The sequence below is a fragment of the Serinus canaria genome, chromosome 15 (assembly GCF_022539315.1).
Source record: "Serinus canaria isolate serCan28SL12 chromosome 15, serCan2020, whole genome shotgun sequence".
NCBI lineage: Eukaryota > Metazoa > Chordata > Aves > Passeriformes > Fringillidae > Serinus > Serinus canaria.
The window spans coordinates 6,050,288-6,068,439 of record NC_066329.1 but is presented as its reverse complement, the minus strand read 5'-3'; the positions used below and the strand labels follow the sequence as shown (position 1 = coordinate 6,068,439).

General features: G+C 43.7%; 1 protein-coding gene and 1 long non-coding RNA gene across 3 annotated transcripts; both read right to left on the bottom strand.

Annotated features, from left to right (window-relative positions):
- Nucleotides 1-1,319: 1,319 nt before the first annotated feature.
- TOP3B (DNA topoisomerase III beta) lies at nt 1,320-12,628 on the bottom strand. The gene is made up of 17 exons (XM_009092337.4): nt 12,334-12,628; nt 11,527-11,658; nt 11,201-11,307; nt 10,713-10,787; nt 9,629-9,825; nt 8,852-9,008; nt 7,653-7,766; nt 6,662-6,752; nt 6,238-6,392; nt 5,958-6,063; nt 5,483-5,629; nt 4,927-5,100; nt 3,981-4,109; nt 3,643-3,792; nt 3,128-3,228; nt 2,685-2,886; nt 1,320-1,840 (listed from the first exon to the last, which is right to left on the bottom strand). Exons 1-17 carry the CDS (start codon nt 12,401-12,403, stop codon nt 1,359-1,361), a joined length of 2,589 nt encoding a protein of 862 aa, XP_009090585.1. The 5' UTR covers nt 12,404-12,628; the 3' UTR covers nt 1,320-1,358.
- Nucleotides 12,629-13,614: 986 nt separating this feature from the next.
- On the bottom strand, nt 13,615-17,740 carry LOC127060191 (uncharacterized). Of its 2 annotated transcripts, none has more exons than XR_007778910.1 (3): nt 17,602-17,740; nt 15,551-15,828; nt 13,615-14,533 (listed from the first exon to the last, which is right to left on the bottom strand). It is a non-coding gene; the product is annotated as an uncharacterized LOC127060191 (long non-coding RNA). The 2 variants fall into 2 exon arrangements; XR_007778909.1 differs by having other exon boundaries at nt 15,551-15,818.
- Nucleotides 17,741-18,152: the final 412 nt, after the last annotated feature.

Sequence of the window (18,152 nt, the reverse complement as noted above, 5' to 3'; positions counted from 1 at the left end):
ATCAACTTGATTTTTAAAACAATGGCATAGTTCACATGAAAAGAAGCTATTTGCTCCAGCCTGCTTTTACCAGAAAGAACTAAAAAGAACTACAGAAAAAAATTTCTACCTATGGCTGGATCTTCTAAGCAGTACTTTAAAACATAATTCATATTTGAGCTGTAAGGGTATAAACAAACATTTGATCAGAGGAACAGGCTTGGTGCTGTGGTATTTGGGCTGTGTTGTCTGGTTCAGTAAATGCACACATTTTGCCAACTAAAACAGCAGAGTTGTAAATTACCTTTGCAGGGTCTTGTTTTTCCTCTTTGTTGCCAGTGCATCCCATGTTAGGTCACTCTCTGCACATTCTCTGTTGAAATGCAGCAGCCTTTGCACCTCTCATCTGACCACAACTAGTGCTGAAACTGATGACACAAACTGTACTTGACCAGAGGACCAGACATGCTCAGCCATGAGCCCATGGAAGGAAAGGAAAGAGTATTATATATTTGTACAATGAGATTTTGCAATGTGGCACCCAGTGCTGCAGTGGTTAGATACAGCTCCACGCCACAGCACAAGGACACCCTCCTTTTGACACCAAAACTAACCAGCACTGAAATGACACTTCTAAGAACAGACATGACAAACTGTACTTTGTCAGACATGATCTGCTGTGTGACCATAGGAATAAACCAGCATGGATACTCAATCTGTCTTCCAGCAGCAGGAGGAGGTCTCATTCAACTGGGCCCCATTGACTGTGAGATACTAACTTGTCTGTGCAGGCCATAATTTGGGAATCACTGCTCAAGGCAGATATTCCCCTTCACATTTATAATTTCCATTTTGTATGTCTGTTGGCATTATTCACTTATGCAGCAGAATGACAGACTTGAAGCAGAGCTCTTGCTACTGCAGATGTAATTTAAAAATCTGACAGTTACTAATAATTTCTTATTTTTGAAGATTCAAAGTCAGATGAAGCAAGTCTTATGCCACACTTAAAGACTATGGCAGCAGAACACTGATCTTGCAGTTTTTATATTCCTGGCCCTTGCATTGCTGACAAAGGCCCCAGAAATGTCAGAAGAGACAAATTCCATTTCCTTTCTATTAGCCACAGTTAACAGCCCAAGCAAACTTCTTGAGTCTCCCTATTGTTTGTGAGCTCTAATTGTATCAATGAATCCCAATTAAAAGCTTAAAGGCTTACTCAGTTACTGACAGATCACACAGAATAGTTTGTTTTGGGAGCAACCGAAGGTGTTTAACTGTTCTAAGAACAGGAAAGCAGTGAAACATCAAAGGTCCTTAAAAATGAACTCAAAGAGAAACACATTTTTATAAGAAGTTTATTTCCTGTTGTGCAGCCATTATACAAAGTAAGCAGCCAGAGCTGCCATTTTGTCCTTGGGTTTCTTTGGGTTGAGCCTTCCTCCAGGTCTCCGGCCTTTGCCCCTTCCCCGCCCCTGCCTCTTCCCTTGTCCCCCACGGTGCATGGGGTGCCTCATGGCCGCGTGTTTCAGCTCCACCAGATCCTGGAACACGGGGTCACAGAACACACAGCCCGAGTGCTGGGTCTCATCGCCAGGTAAGGGAGATTTGGCTTTGTTAAAATCCACGTCCACGAGCGCCGCCTCACACAAGTCGCACGTCTCGGGTGACACGCGCACCTTGTGGGCGTTCTCAAAGAAATGCACCACCACGTTGCATTTGTTGCAGGCCATCTTCCACTTGGGACCCGACGTCGAGTCCAGCACCAGAACCCCGTTCTCACACTCCACGCACTGCCCAATCCCAAGCATGCTAAGGGAATGCTGGCACGTGGGGTGGGTGCACTCATTACAGCCCATTCCTGGGGAAGAAGAGTGAAACCACACAGCCTTTATCTCACTGCTCACACTACCCAGTTTGAAGGAAGTGAGACACAGAAGCCAGAGACACTTGAGTATACTGGAGATTTTCTAAATCACTGAAGAATGGAACTGCTCCCAAAATGGCAACTTGCCTCTTCACAGCTTCAGAATAATCCCCTGCTGAAAAATTTTCCTATAATGGTTTTCAGAATTGTCATATACTGCCACTGTACAGTACAGGCAGTTTAGACAGATTAGTGATGAAAACTCATTACATTTTCAATTAAATGTATGGCTCCTGCCTAACTGTTATTTTATACTTGAACTACTCACTGTTGGTCCAAGATATTTTTAATTAAAAGATGGTAATAAAAAGATGCTGAAATGCTTCAGTGCACTACTCTCAGTCCCACAGTCACTAAACTAACTGCAAAGTCTACCTCTTCTTATATCCTTCAACAGCTTTTAACACACCTTTTATCTCAATCACAACATTCCCAAGACCTGGTCTTTGTTTATACTTCTATCTAAGCCTACCCAAATTTGCAAGGCATCAGTATCTTGGTGTGTTTCACTGCATGTTGAGTGTTGTGAAGGTCACCTACAGTGCATGCAAGTAAATTATTTTCTTACTTTTTCTATGAAAAAACCCCTTAAAAAATTTGTTAGCTAATACATTTTGCTCAGTAAGTTTAACGTGAATTTTAGGTATCTAGAACCTAATTTGAACAGCACTTTATATTAAGCAACACTGATTTTAAAACTCCTAAAAAGGCCATTGTATAGACTGTACCTAATTTATTTCAATTGAGGATGATACCTGCATGTTTGCACAAGTCCTACCTTTTTTCATGTCCCTGAAGGGAGGATGGTTGTAACAGTATGGACACAGTGGATAGCTCTTTCCTCTGGATCCAGATGACCACAGCACCAGCTCAAAGTCATCCAGGGGACAACGCAGCTCCTTGTAGAGTTTAATGGTACCATTCTGGGGGAGACTGTAGGTGTCATCACAGTGAGAGCAGTGCAGGCGACTCGGCTTGGCCTGGAAACAGAACACAAATCTCCTGAGCAACTGCAGGGTGAGCTGAGTTTAAAACCTGTGGTAAACCCAGCTGGAGCTGCTCTCTGGTTTGCTCCCCAAAGCAAAACCCTATCAGCCTTTTTGTTTTAGAAAGGCACTCGTGATGACCACATTTGAACTGAAGTTAAATAATAGAAAAGAAGTTTATACTCAATGCCCCCCAGCAAGTGAAATTCCAATTCCAAGTGTGAGGTAAACTGACCTGAATATACTTCATGAATCGATGGCATTTACCACAGCGGGAAAGGGGTTTGCCTGTGGCAGCCAAGGGTGAAAAAGACACTTCCATCAGTTCATCCATACCTGCAAAAGGAATAATCACACACAGATCAGAATTCTAGTTCTTTAGAGGAACCTTTGCACAAAATCATCTCTAGACTTGTGAAGAAGTGACAATGAAAATATTTTACTCACAATGCTCTTCCTTGTCTACAAAGACAAATATAAAGCATTTTGCACTGAGCATGCACAAACATACTGGTTCAGCTAATCTCAAGTTTTCAAAAACTCACCACTTCACAGGCACAAAATAAACTTGAAGTAGAGTTTTGGAGACATGATTCAGCGCCTTTGGAGAGCAAATTAATTTGACTGGAAACGTCCAGTCCTGGCACAACTTTTCAGAAAGTCTAAACCTCTGAAAGGAGCCTAACATATAAGTATTTTCTATGCAACAGCTAAGTAATTGTAAGGAACTTCACATGTGGAAAGTTTTACCTGCAATAGAATCCACAAAATAGTGAAATTTCCTTTTGAAAATGTCAAGGGTGTGCTCCAAGACCTGATGATAATTTGCTTTACCCAGAGCTATTAAGTTGAGTTGCTTCTCTACAGCACTGCGGATTGTAGGAAGAACCAGTTCTGCATCTAACAGGAAACCAGAGACAGCAGCAATGAAAGGTCAAAAATGGAGATAGGAAACCATTTATACCTAAACTGACATCAAAATAAGCATTATTTGAGACAAAAATGTTACTTCGACATTGACATCAGCCTTTGATATAGTAAAAAGAAAGGAAGGGAAGAGGATGGAAAGGGGAGAGCATTTAACTGACCTATTTTGTAATAACCATGAACCAGAACAATGCCAAGGTTTGTAGGCTTTAGTCTTCGACCACTCTCCACTGTGACATAGTTCCGTTGGCAAATGTTGTTAATGTGGACTGGAATACTGGCATCAGTTCCTGCCACACAAAGGAAAACAATATATCCACCCTGAACAAAAAAGAGTTTTCAACAAATGACTTGTTTCTGGCTTCTCTGGTTTAATGTCAAATTACAGGGCTCCGAAGACTGCTTAAATTTAGGTACCTTCTTACTGTTACCCAACTTCCAGTGCACAACTTCTCCCTCTCTAGTAACTCTGATGTTCCTTTGCAATTTGGTAAGTCTGAAACAGATGGTTTAACCTTAATCCTTTTATCTCTTCCAAGGAAAAACTATTGGGAAGACACCTATTCTCACAGTTATTTACTCTAGAAAAACATGGTAGAGTAAGAGACTGTGTTTGCTCTGACGGGGCAAATTCATGAAAATACATTAAAAGAAACAAGTCAGACTGATAAAGGAAAGTAGAATTGTGGTAAATTGTATAACAATATACAGAAGGATTACTGAAGAGAGCAAAGCTAAAGCAAGCTGTGAAGACAAGAAATTATTCCTAAGAATGAGGAGGTGCTTCCTTCCACACATCAGCTCTTCTGACAGAGAAGTGACAGGGATGTGTTATGAAAGGATACTGCTTTGGCCAGAAACGTTTGGCCAGAAACCAGAAACCACTCAAAATAAGGATAAGAAAGGGAAAGGAATGTGGGGGAAGAAACAACCTACCATCTGCTGAGGGGAGCTATGGGCATGGTGGATTAAAGGGAAAGAGATGATCACTGTACATATCCAAATGAATACTGAGAGCTCATCACTGACAGAGCCAGTGCAGAGGAGTGACTCAGACTCTGCACTCTTGGTGGATGCACTGCAGAACAATGTTATGCAAGTTCCTACCAATGCCATGCTTTTCCATCAGAGTGATCAGTTCTGCTTCTGTCAGGTAATCAGGAGGGCTGGTTTGCTTTTCCAGCAACTTTATTTCACCAACTGGAAAAAGATCTCCTTTCTCACAGTGGGGAAGGCTCTCTTCTAATGGGATGCTGTGCCATGGCATAATTTCTGTGAACCCTGTAAGTAAAGAAACAAACACCTTGCCAGTTTACCATAAAAGTCTCAGTAGTGCTGCTGCATTGTTTTTACAGAGGCCCAAGAAAAAACTTCTGCCTTTGTGTAATTGATCCTCTAAAAGGCATTTACTGTTTGTAAAAAGACTGGTCTTCACACTGGCAAATGTGGCATTAAATCTTTGAGACTACTACATGAAAAATAACACTTTTTCTATCACAACTGAAGTATGAAAATTAGGACAAGATTGGGTCTCTGGTTTCGAGAGCTCAAAAAATTCTTCACAATTGCAATTGTTCCCAGAGCTTCACTTTTATAACCATTCAGTGTATTAATGAGGAAAAAAATTGATCTGCAGCAAATACTTTCTTCTGATTTGTCTTACCTGGTGAAGTTACCACCTTTCCAACACAGGTAAATCTTTCAGGGCCAATACTGAAGGAAATGGTGGTTTGTAGGTACTTGCAGTCAGCACTGACAGTGGCAATGAAGTGCCGAGTTATGTACTCATACAGTCGCCACCCGTCTCCGCCTGGGGAGAAACAACACCTCAGCCACCAAATATAATCAAGCTTCAGTACTTGGGAGCTACTATTCTGGGACAAATTTCTCCTAGAAATGTAGGTATTGTTTTCTTTTTCTTGAAAGTACTATGGTCCCAAGGATCAACTGCTGAAGCAGCTCTGAACTTCACTGTCACCAGAAGTTTCAGTGAGGATCAGGTTTGTTCTCTCTTCACTTCTTGCCATTCAAATAATTTTACTTTTTGTTGCAACTCAGTGATTTTGAAATTGGCACCTTACACCTCAAGGGACTGATTTCCTCACACAGTGTCCCAATACCACTGAATTTGCCTGTACCTAATTCTGCTTCTGTTGCAGCTCTCATTGGGGTGATGGGAGGATGGTCTCCTGCATCATGGCCTTTCCTTGGACGATTGATACCTTCTGACAGCAACACTTTTACCTGGGTGAAAGAAGAAATGGCTTACTCACATCAAATCCATAACAATACATCATAAATAAAAGAAACTAGAGATATTTAAAGTTTCTGAAGGCCCATAGGTCATAATACACCAAGCAAGATCTAGTCTGAAACAGACTAGAGAATGATAGTACAGCTTTTGCTTCATGTACTCACAGTTTCTGCCCAGTAAGGGTTATTGGCTTGTTGTCTCAAACATCCTTTCAGGTCAAAGTTTTCTGGATAATGGGTGGTTTCTGTTCGAGGGTAGCTGATATAGCCCTGAGTGTACAGACGTTCTGCTATTTGCATGGCATGTTGGGGGCCCATTCCTGAGAGGGCACAGGAGAAAACAAAAATCATACACACATCCCTGTGATAATGATTTGCTGCATCTGGATGTACACCTTACCCAAATATTTAAATAAATGATGATTTGTCCTTTTCATACGATTGACCTTGATCTGGCCAAACATTTCACTTTTGACAAGCAGCTTTCTAAACTTGATTCTTTGCCCAAAACAATGTATTATTTGTTTTGTTTGAGAGGCCAAAATATTTTGCTTTCATACAGTGTGAAAATCTGAACTTTTGTACCTACCTAAAGCAGCACTGGCCACTCGGAGCATTTCTACTGTATTCAGAGCCAGTGGTCTCTGCTTCACCTTCTCTTTTTTACTCACAGATTCTACCTAGAAAAGAACATTTTCACAGTAAAACTTCTGACATTTGGTAAATGCATAATTTCAATGTCTATAAATATGTATCATACCTACCATAGTCTATTCTTATAATATCTGCTTTGTTCTCTTAAAACAGTAACCACCAGTATATTTTTATTTCAGAAAATCTGACTGGAGATAATTTTATCAAGTTCTAAAATTAAAGTCTGAAAGTCCCTTTCTGCCAGGACTAGATCAGGTCTATAACTAACTGGAAACACAGCAAGGCAGCTTATTGCTGTCCTTACTTCCCACTTACCTCAGCAGCACCTACTTTCAGTGCTACAAAGATTTAGTGCTCATTCCAAGCAACAGTCCTAACTACAAGAATGCAGATTTTTAAAAGCTTCAAGCAGTCTTTGAACCTTGATGTCTATAAGCACTTAAATCCAAACACAGTGTCAAACAAGTATTGAACAGAGCAGAGTATAAGTTAATTGGCTATAAAGACTGTACCATACACATGATTAAATATTTAACTGCAGGAATATTGCCTTACACATAATTAAATTCCAATTTATTCAATGTCTCATGGGAAATAAGAGTTCTGCTTGGAGACATCTGAACAGTATTTCCTAGCAGGTTTAGTAATGAAGAGTTCCTATCATGAGTGATGAGCACTTCCAAAGTCAATACTAAGAAGAGGCTTCTGCTGAGATGACCACACCAGCACAGTACAATCTACAATAAAAAAATCTCTTGCCTTTTACTGTCATTTACATAAAGCTGAATGAAATAAAAACCAAAATACAGATATTCTACACTCTTTAAAAAAACAACCAAAAGCCTCACTACACAGCAAATGAAATATTAAATTGTATTTCCTTTAAATGAAATATGTATCTACTGGCACTTGGTAAATATTCTTACCTTTGCTTCTTTTGCCATCTTTGTTATGTTCAGGAACATTTGAGCAACCTCACGATCAAACACCCTCACTCTATCCCAATCCAAAGTGAGAGTACTTTCTTTTTCAGGGTTCACCTATTGAAAAAAAAAAAAAAAAAAAATCCCATCAACTTTACTCCTACAAGTGTGAGAATGCATATTCCCAACAAGAGTCCAGCAAGCAAATCCTAGGATATGTAGGATTTGTTAGGACAACTTTAGGACAAACCCACCCCAGGACACCAGTGCTCAAACATGCAGTTTTACTCTTTTTTTGGGGGGCTTTTGTGAAGGATGGAGCACTTGGAGTTCTGGGGTTTGGGGAATGATCAGAACTATTCCTGACTGAACTGAAATACTGTTCTTGGTTAGTGCTGGGAACAGTAAAGACTGAAATAGCAGAAATTCAAACTTTACCATTTTGATTTAGCAGAATCAATCATTTGTATTAAATTGTAACTAGGTCACATTTTCAGCCCCATGTACAAAAATTAGTATGAAGAGACCAACATGAGAGAGCACAAACCCCTCTGTAAACAGCACCAAGTGTTTCCTAGCATGACACACAGGACACATCACAACAGATGACAGCAGATGCCAGACTTAATCTTTTTTTTACTTTTAAAATACAAAAATGGCAACTTTTTACCATGAATCCCTTATTTTCTTTAAAAATCCTTGTGATCACAAGCCATAAAACCCTGTTGGTTTGCTCCCAGAGCCTGGACAGCAGTGAGGCTGTAAAACCACTCTGAGCTGCCAAAGTACTCTGAGGACTCAATTGCCAATTAACACAATGAGCATTTTATTTGCTTTAAAATTCCGATACTCAGCAATGCCAATGTTTGTTGGCAGGCTAATTAATTCCTGGATTCAAATTAACAACAGTCAGTCCAAGGACCCCAGGGAACAAAAGAGCACCATTTCAAGTAGTTTTTTTGGCAGAATCCAAGCTTAGATGATTAGCACTGAAGAATTCTTATAAGCAGCAGACAATAAGCACTCAAATGCAAAACTGACATCCTGGAATCTGTTCTTGAGAGTGGTGACACACATGTGAACAGAATGAGAACACATGAGTAAACTATAGGCATTGTGAATTCTTGTCAGCAGCTAAGAAATTATGAACTAACAAAACACAAATGCATTTCTTTTGTAAAATCAAGTACTGTAAAACTTACTTTAGCTTGCAACACCCAGTAAGTCTCAGGCTTAAATGACTGGATTTTGTCATGCCTCTCAACACAGAATCCAAGTGTTGGGGTCTGACATGGCCCAAAGGAGATGAGGGAGCTGTCTAAATTCCCATATTTCCCCTGAAAATATTTAGTCTGGAACCTAAGAGAAGAGCAGGGGAAAAAAAATGAGAAATGTACATATTAATATCCTCATTCCCATGAAAAGCAGAAGTTTTTGTCATCATACATGCACAAAATATGAGTAATCTATAAAATCATTCAGGCATTAGGAAAAGAGCATTCTGAGAAATTACAGCTAATTAAGACATAATTTTGCCTCACAAGGAGCTGGAAGGGGACACAGCCAGGACAGCTGATCCCAGCTGAAAAACCAAAGGAATATTCCAGATCATGTGCCATCATGGTCAGCATATAAAGCTGGGGGAATAAGGAGGAAGCGGGGGAACACTTGAGGTGATGGTATTTGTTTTCCCAAGTAAACATAATAGGTGATGGAGACCAGCTTTCCTGCGGATGGCTGAACAACTGCCTGCCCCTGAGAAGTGCTGAATTAATTCCTCATTTTGCTTTGCTTGTGCACACAGCTTTTGTTTACCTATTAAAGTGTCTTTCTCTCAAGCCATGACTTTTCCCACTTCTACCCACCCAGTACTCTCCCCCACCCCAGGCTGCGTGGGTGGGGTTAAACCACGAGGGCATAGAGCTGCTCCTGAACCTTTGAGAAAACCTGCAGGCTTTGTCTGCAGGCTGTGCTGTCACCTTGTGAAGGCACAGCCAATCCTCAGATCCAGCTCCTGGCGGGCATCCACGGACAGAGCCTCGTTGCGATTGGGCTCTCCCAGGTGATTCATGGCGTTGCAGATGTCGGTGTCGGTGATGGAACTGAATTTGGCTCTGTAAATCGTCCTCTCTGTGCCACGAGGCTTGTTCATGACAGGAAGAACAGCATCAAGAACCTAAGGAAAATCAGAAGCATAGTTAAAGAGGATTTGAAAGATAAAGGCTTTCTCTCTAAAGATAAAAAAACCCACTCTCCACAAAATATTTTTTTCTGTGTCTCTGCTTCCTTAATTCAGCAAGATGTCACGCCAGTACATTAACTGGTAAGCCAGAGCAGTATTCATCCATCCACTCAAAAGCATATGAAGAATTAACAAAACTGAAGGGTTTATTTACTATACAGCAACTGCTGGGAGCAAATCAGTACTTTTGGCTAAGGGCAAAGACACTCACCAGGGCAGCTGCACCAGTGTCTATCTGGGTTTATTCCACTCATTGCTAAGGCACAAGTAATGATACAGGGTTATGAAAAGAACTTACAACAATCACTTCATAAAACATGTTTCTTTAATCTAAAGAAAATCTCCAAACAAATATTCTTCATGTAGACTTCTGGGAAGAGTATGTTAAAAAAATCTTAGCAAAGTTTTTGCTCTATGCTTTATGTGCAGAGGCCAAATTTGTGCAGTATGCCTACATTGCAAGCAGCTTCTATGCTCTAAGGCATCTAATTGCTTAATAAATAAAAGATAACAGAGATGAAGTTTTATAAGGACATAAAAATAACTACTCCAGCTGTGGAATACAGACCAATTCTTGAGGCACTGGAATATTCTAACATTTAAGAGGACTGATTGTTCTTCTGAGATGAGCAACACCTCTGAAATTTATTTATACTCTTATAGAGTTCAAAGCATATGAGTTTTTCCACCAAGGCCCTCTATGTCTTTAAAACTTTATTCAACTTTACTTTGAATTTTACTGTATACTCATAAAACAATGCATTGATAGTCTTGTCAGACATATATTATGGTGTTGTGAGTCTTAAAAATGGAAATCTTACTTCAAAACAGATGTTTTCTCCTTCCTTATCACAATCCAACCACAAGACAATACAATCACAGCCTCTTCCTTCCACCTGTGAGAAAAATTAGCATAGTTCTTCAGCAACTCAAAAACCCACCTCCCCCTCCCTACCTAGATATTTCTTTTTCTGTTTTCAGCAGGTGTGTGAAGTGTGAACAGTAACCAACACAGACTTAGTTAAAGAAGGTATTTATAAGCTGTGCCTTGCACTTGCTGTTAAAGATGAACTTGCAACCAATGCTCCAATTCTGAGAAGCAGGGTATCAACTGTCAAAAAAACCCAGAAGGCAATGGGAAAAGTGAATGTAACAAAGATTTCAGACAGTGTAAGAACAAGCAAAAAAAATTATTTCTACTATGTTAATAAAATAGATCTAACTGTGACAAAGAACTACTCCCTGGAGGAATTCTTATTTAGGAACATAGAAAATGATAACTCTAAATACTACTCATAAGAAAGAATACCTGTAAAAACTTCACCATGGTCAGCTTGGGATTAGCTTCTTTCTTTTCTGTGGGAGCTTTACTAAAAAGTTCTGCTGGATCCACTTTGTCCCAGCTGTTATATTTTCCTGAAAAGCACAAGGATATTAAGTGGAGCTCTGAAGAAATATTTAAATAACAAACAGCTTTACTTTGTAAAACACTTGGCTTTCAAAATTTGACTAGAAAATTTTCTACACTAACACATCTTGCTTCACTGTATACCAAGGAATCTCTTAGCATTTTCTGAAGGACCTGGCAGCTCTACAAGCCATATTAGTTAAAACATCTGATGAGCAGGCAAATACCTATGAAATCCAAAGTCATGACGTGACCACACACCGATGTCATCTTGAAGTGGGCACTCTGTCCTATGAAGGACCCGGTGTACTCGTGCACAGAGCAGGCACTGTTGAGTCCCTTGCGAGAGGACATGTTCCCTGTGAAAACAGGATCATAAATATTAATGAGGTAAAAAAAAAAATAGCTAGTGAAAAAAAAATGTTTTGTGTGAAATTACATCCTCCTTTCCTTAGATCTTACAGCTGGGTCTTCCTGATCACAAAACTCTATTCATTGATCAAACTTTTATTTCATGAAGTATCAATTCAGGGCTTTCCTAAAGTATATTTCGTCTCATCTAATTAAACTATCCATTTGTCTTCACCAGCCTTTCCCTCCTACCATGATACTTTACAAATATACAGCTAGTTTTCTAGATCACACACTTACAATCAATTTATTTTCCAGATTTGTGAAACTTTTAATTCAAAAATCTCAGAACAGCAACTTGCAACTTGATTGGCACTTTCCAGACACCGTATGCTCTGAGGCTACACAAAATATTGAAACTAGATTCCTTTATTCTTGGATTAAACAGGGATCCATAAAAACAATCTGAACGTCATGGGACATCCCGTTCTTTTATGAACCTGTCCGAAGCCACCGTTTCCAGAAGGCTCTAGCTCCAAGACATCCCAGCCGCTGCCCAGGGTGTTTCTCACCCTCACAGCACTGACAGCTCGCACACATCCCCGTGCTCCGGCCGTGCCGGGAGAGCGCTCCCGGGCCGCCGGCTCAGCACCGGGCACGGGCACCCGCCCCGCCTCCCCTACCTCTCGAGAGGATCTTGGCGATGGACTGCGCCAGGGACGGCTTCTCCGCCACCATGAGCACGGTCCTCATCTTCGGCCGCTGCGGCGCGGAGCCGCGGGGACGGGCCAGCGGAGCTGGGGCGCGGCGGCTCCCGCGCCTGAGGGGACGGAGCGCCGCTCAGCCCGCCCGCTCCCGGGGCACGGCGGCACCCGCAGCCCCGCGGCCGAGGGGCAAGGCCGCACCCGCTTCCACCTGAGCGCCAAGCACACAGCGCCGCCGCCGAGGAGCCGCCGCCCGCCCCGCTCCGCCGGCTCGGCCGCGCTCCGCGCCTCAGCGGGCGGCCATGGCCGCGTCACTGCCGGGTCACGGCGCCGGAAGGCGCGGGCGGCTCCGCAGGGCTGCGGCGGCGCGGGCGGGCGCGGGACACACAGACATACACACACAGGCACATGTGCAGACACACGGACACACACAGAGACATACACACACAGGCACATGTGCGGACACACGGACACACACACAGACATACACACACAGGCACGTGTGCGGACACACGGACACACACAGATACATACACACACAGGCACATGTGCGGACACACGGACACACACAGAGACATACACACACAGGCACATGTGCGGACACACGGACACACACAGAGACATACACACACAGGCACATGTGCGGACACACGGACACACACACAGACATACACACACAGGCACATGTGCGGACACACACAGATACATACACACAGAGGCACATGTGCGGACACACGGACACACACAGAGACATACACACACAGGCACATGTGCGGACACACGGACACACACACAGACATACACACACAGGCACATGTGCGGACACACGGACACACACAGATACATACACACACAGGCACATGTGCGGACACACGGACACACACAGAGACATACACACACAGGCACATGTGCGGACACACGGACACACAGAGACATACTGACGCACACACGCGGACACACATTTACACACATACACACACCCACATACACCCTAATCCAGATACACGTACACACGGACATATACACACACGCATATAGACTCACGCACACACACACACACACATATATATATATATTTAAATATTCAGATATATCTTTATATATATATATATATACACACACACGGGCGCTCACACTTTCTCACACTCAGACCCTTCCCGGGGCTGACGCCCGCCCGCTCCGGCGCCCCCTGGCGGCGCAGGGCGGCGCGACCCCCCGTGCTCCCGGCGGCGGGGCCGGGCACGGTCGCAGCGCGGGTCACTCGCTGTGCCCGGCACGGGGACATCGGCACGGCGCACCGCCACCCCGTCCTTCCGAAGCCCTGGTGCAAAGCTGTGCCGCGGGAAGCGCTGGTACAGTGCAGTAGGGTGCACAGAACATGTATCACCAACTCTTCTAAGAGAACGCGCGCACAAATTGTATCTCCTCGGTTCCAGCCACACGGACCGCTGTGCCTGTGCCCAGTCTGTCACTCAGGTTCCAGTTTCTGTAGGCCTGAAACACTACAAAGAATGTTGGATACTGACAGCAGCTCCTTCAAAGCAAATAAATTCGCCTCAGGAGTCTTAAGAGCCCCTAGTTCTCTTGCACCCCAATGAGATAATGGAAACAATATTGAATGATTCTTGAAAAAGTGCATTTTTTACACATTAAATTTTAGTTGAATATTCATGTCTTGCTTAGGCAGAAATACAAAAAAGAGAAAAGACAGTGGGAAGAGAAGGCTCAGGCCAGGCAGAAGCACACCCTTCCCTCATCCCACCTTTCCCCAGGGAGAAGGCAAGGGCTGCCCCAGGGGATTTTGCCCCTGGGAGCTGCAGCTCCTTTCCCCAAGTCGTGGAGGGGCTCTTTGCCCTGTCTGTTTCTTCTCGGGGATGCTGGGCTCTGTTAAGGAGATTTGGCCAGTGGGCTGAAGCTGTTTCCAGCCTTTCCTGCAGCTTTCAGTTCTTCCACACATCCTGAAATCTGTCAAGGGAAGAGCTAAAGAGGGAAGCCCCAAGTTGATGGATTTTATAAGCACTTTGTGGAAGAGCTCAGCTCTCTATTTTTACCCCCGTGGCTGTGCATCGATCGTTGCCAGTGTTTACAGCTTTTCCCAGAGCTTCTCAGTACCATACAAACCCAGAGAGAAGAGATTGGGAAGCAGCCAGGATCAGGATGTATATCAACCTCACGCTGTCTGAAATAAAAAGGAACTAATTCACCTTCCATTTGATTAACAGACAATTAATAGACATTGAAGTTGTTAGCGAAAGGAAAAACCAAAACAAACTGAGGCCTTTTAATTCTTTGGCAACACTAAAGTTAGAGCATATTAAAACAAATGTGTTCTGCTGTTTCAATGCCTGGTTCCCTTTGACATCTGGGGAACATCTGGAACAATCAGGATGCAAGTTAAAAACCAAGTCTTCAGATATGTCAGATACATATTTTTTAATTTCCTCTGGTAAAAGCCCTCAACAAAATCCAACCTTCCTTTTTTCTTTGAATGCTCAACGAAACATGAAATTTCAACTTGCGTTCACCCGGGAAAGCACGGTCGGGACTCTCCCCCACGTGGCCGAGGGACTCCGGACGCTCTGAGTCCCGCGTACCCTTGGGATGGAGCAGACGTGTGTGGCTGCTCCCTGCGGCCACACAGAGACATCCCCAGCCTGAAGCGATCCCGCGGCCGGACAGCCACGAGCCCTGCGGGGCCACCAGGTCACAAAGTCGCTTGAAGCGCTTTGAAAATTGTCCGGAAAGCCTCATCCCATTCTGAGCCCTCCGGCACGGAGCTGCCCCAGTCACGGCAGCGCGGGAGGGACCGGGACAGAGCGAGAGCAGCGCCGGGAGCGGGCCGGGCCGGCCGCTGGGGGGCGCTGCCGCCGCAGGAGCCGCCCGCGGGCCCCGGGGCGCGGCCGCGCTCGGCGGGGACTGGCGGGGACCCGCGCTGTCACCGCTGCCACCTCTGCTACCCATCCTACCCCTGTCACCCATCCTACCGCTGCCACCCATCCCACCGCTGCCCCCCCTGCTCAGCCCCCGGTGCTCTCGCTCCGCTCGGAGCTGCAGTGTTTCCCCGGGGATGGGCTCCAGCCGGTGCGCCAACCCGGGGAGCCCCGCGGAGCCTCGCTTACTCCGCCGCCTCCTCGCAGAGGCTCTGAGCCACTGCCAGCCCAGGCTTGAACGCCCTGTCCTCAGAAATGCTTCTCACCATACTGAAAAGGCTCCAAAAAGATCCCACCACCCCCGTGGCAAGCATCCTCATTTCCATAGGAGAAACTCCAGGGAGAAGAGTCCGTGTTTGCCAACACTGCAGCTGTTCACAGAGCTGGGGCAGGCTTCATCCAGGACCACTGACACACCATCCTTACTTCATCCAGCTCTGGCTGGTGTTCCTCCACTTTTCCTTTGAAGATCTGACGTCTCTCCAGCTGTACCACCAGGGCAGAACAATGAAACCCCCAAATAAGGAGACTCTCCTGTGGTTTGCTCAAAGAAAACGAAGAAAGTTTCTAGGTTTAAATGATTGGCATTTCGGTTTACATCAGCTTGGTGTGTCAAATCAAGAAACCACCATTCTGGTTAAGCACTTTGCACACTGTGGGCACTTCAGCCTCCCCAAGTCCTGCTGCCTTTTTGACTCTCAAGTTTTTCAACAGGAATTTTCCCCCAGGTTACTCCAATGCACTGTTATTTAAGCAGTCAAAGCCCTCACCCTGACTAAGATATTCATGTTTCACTTGTCCATCAGAAGAGCTTCTGAAGGATTAAAGCCCTTGTCCTCCTTGTTCTGCCACTAACTCACTGATTTGCTTCAGTAACATGCCTTGGTTCCTCCTCTTACCTCCAGAACTCAAGTAGTAACTTCCCTCTTCAGGGATGCTTTTCTGGTCTATGCATAGAGCTCACTTTAAGAGCAAGATGGAAAAAGCTGCAGAAATATCATGCTCTCTATTGTAGTGAGCATGACCATTCCTGTTCCACCTCCCTGGGCTCATTCTTGACCTTAGAGTAACTTTTCTCTGTTTGTTTCCAAACACACTTGAAAAGATTGTCATGAAATTAATAAGTATTGACAGGAGGGTCAGACAGGCAAAACCACATCTGGATGGATACCATAGACATTAGAAATAATTAAAATGCAGGTCAGATTATTAAAATAGCTTTTTTTTTTTTCTTTTAAAAAACTAAATAAGAACTATGAGGCCACAAAAATGTGCCTGAAATCTTGACTACAAATCTGGGCTCCAGATAATTCAGTGCTGGGAAGAAGGAGACAAAGTCCACTACGTACAGATCAACACCAGCACTTGAAGTGTTTCATGCTGAAGTGAAAGTTATGCTTATAAGCCCTTATAAAAGCTTTTTTCTTTAAAACACCTTTGAATAATAGGAGGGACAGAAAAGGGTGAATGCTGATGAAACAGGATATTGCTGGGACAGGCACACACGTGACATACAACGCATCATTGGATCTTGGCTGCTGACAGTTGTCCTGCCAGAGCCCCAGCACTGCTCTGGCAGGACAGACTCTCATGTGCTCTGGCCATGCTGTGCCTGCACTGGATATTGACCATATTTGCCATTTCAAAGTTCTTGTTCAAGTGATAGAAAAATATAGATAACAAAATACCATGCTATGAACAACCTCACTGCCAAAAAATAATACCTAGATGTGAGAAAATACATAATTTGTAATTCATAACCATACAGGGAGGTTTAGACATCACAATGTTTACTGTCTATCTCACTATTCATGTCTCTGCTTTCTAAATATCTAAGTTGTGTAAATTAGATTTGAGGTAAATTTTTGCCTGTCACTTTGCAGAAATAACTTCATTTTGAACAACAGTTTTTATTGTGTTTGGAATTTGTACTTTGAATTGCATTGAATCCTCAGTGCTAAGGGCCAGCTGAACCCAGCTGGAGCCAGCCAAAATTTCACCTTTGCCTGAGTTTCATGTCTCACTCATCACATATTTTCATATGTTCTCTCCTTCTTGCTGCAACTACATTTTCTTATGGTCTTTCTCTATCCCACATCTTTGAAGTTAAAATGATAGAAACAAGTGCACTGCTCTTTCTTTGGAAGGACCACCCATCTCCCTCAGGTCTAGGAGCTTGCTGAGGTTGAACTAGCTGTGAAAAAAATCAAGGACCAGCTTCAAAAAAAATCCCAACCCAACAAACTCTAAGATCTCTCATTACAAGAAACCTCTCAGAATGCAGTTCACAATTACAATGCAGTTAAATTATACCTACATGACAGGTTCATATGGCCTCTTCTTTCTGCTGGCTGACTTTGCCATCCTGCCTAATCCCAGGATTTGTGAGTTGTGGGGTTGCTGCTTCCATGCTTGTGGCCCTGGCTGTTGAGATGTGAGTTGATTTTGCATTATACATTTTGAGCTGGCACCCACGTTCGTGCTGAAGTCCAAATTTGCCTTGCATCTGAACTGTTTGGAGGTTGCTTTGGATCTGGATCCTTGCCATAGCTCCCTCACCACCAGCTCCAAGCACACACACAGTCCAGGGAAAAGAGCCCCTCTTGTCAACCAACCCAGTTGCTTGTGATAAACCTTTTACTTCACTCCTACAGGAAGCAGCTCTGCCCTTGCTCTGTATAAATCGAAGTAAAACCAAAAAGCACCTGGGTAGAACTGGTAGAGAAGAAGGGCTTTGAGATTAAGTGTTAGAAACAGATTGTCCTGCTTTGCAGCTCTAGCCAGCACGTTGGGGTGTATGTTGCTACAAACTGGCTTCAAAATCCTCTCAGATAAAGCCTGCAGAGTTCTAACACTCTCCTCCTGAGG

Excerpts from the sequence above, each read along its gene's own strand:
- TOP3B (XM_009092337.4), bottom strand. The coding sequence starts at position 12,403 with ATGAGGACCGTGCTCATGGTGGCGGAGAAGCCGTCCCTGGCGCAGTCC. Across the intron at positions 11,308-11,526 it reads CATGACTTTGGATTTCATAG|GAAAATATAACAGCTGGGAC; the intron begins GTATTTGCCTGC and ends TGTGCTTTTCAG. Across the intron at positions 6,753-7,652 it reads AGATGGCAAAAGAAGCAAAG|GTAGAATCTGTGAGTAAAAA; the intron begins GTAAGAATATTT and ends GTTCTTTTCTAG.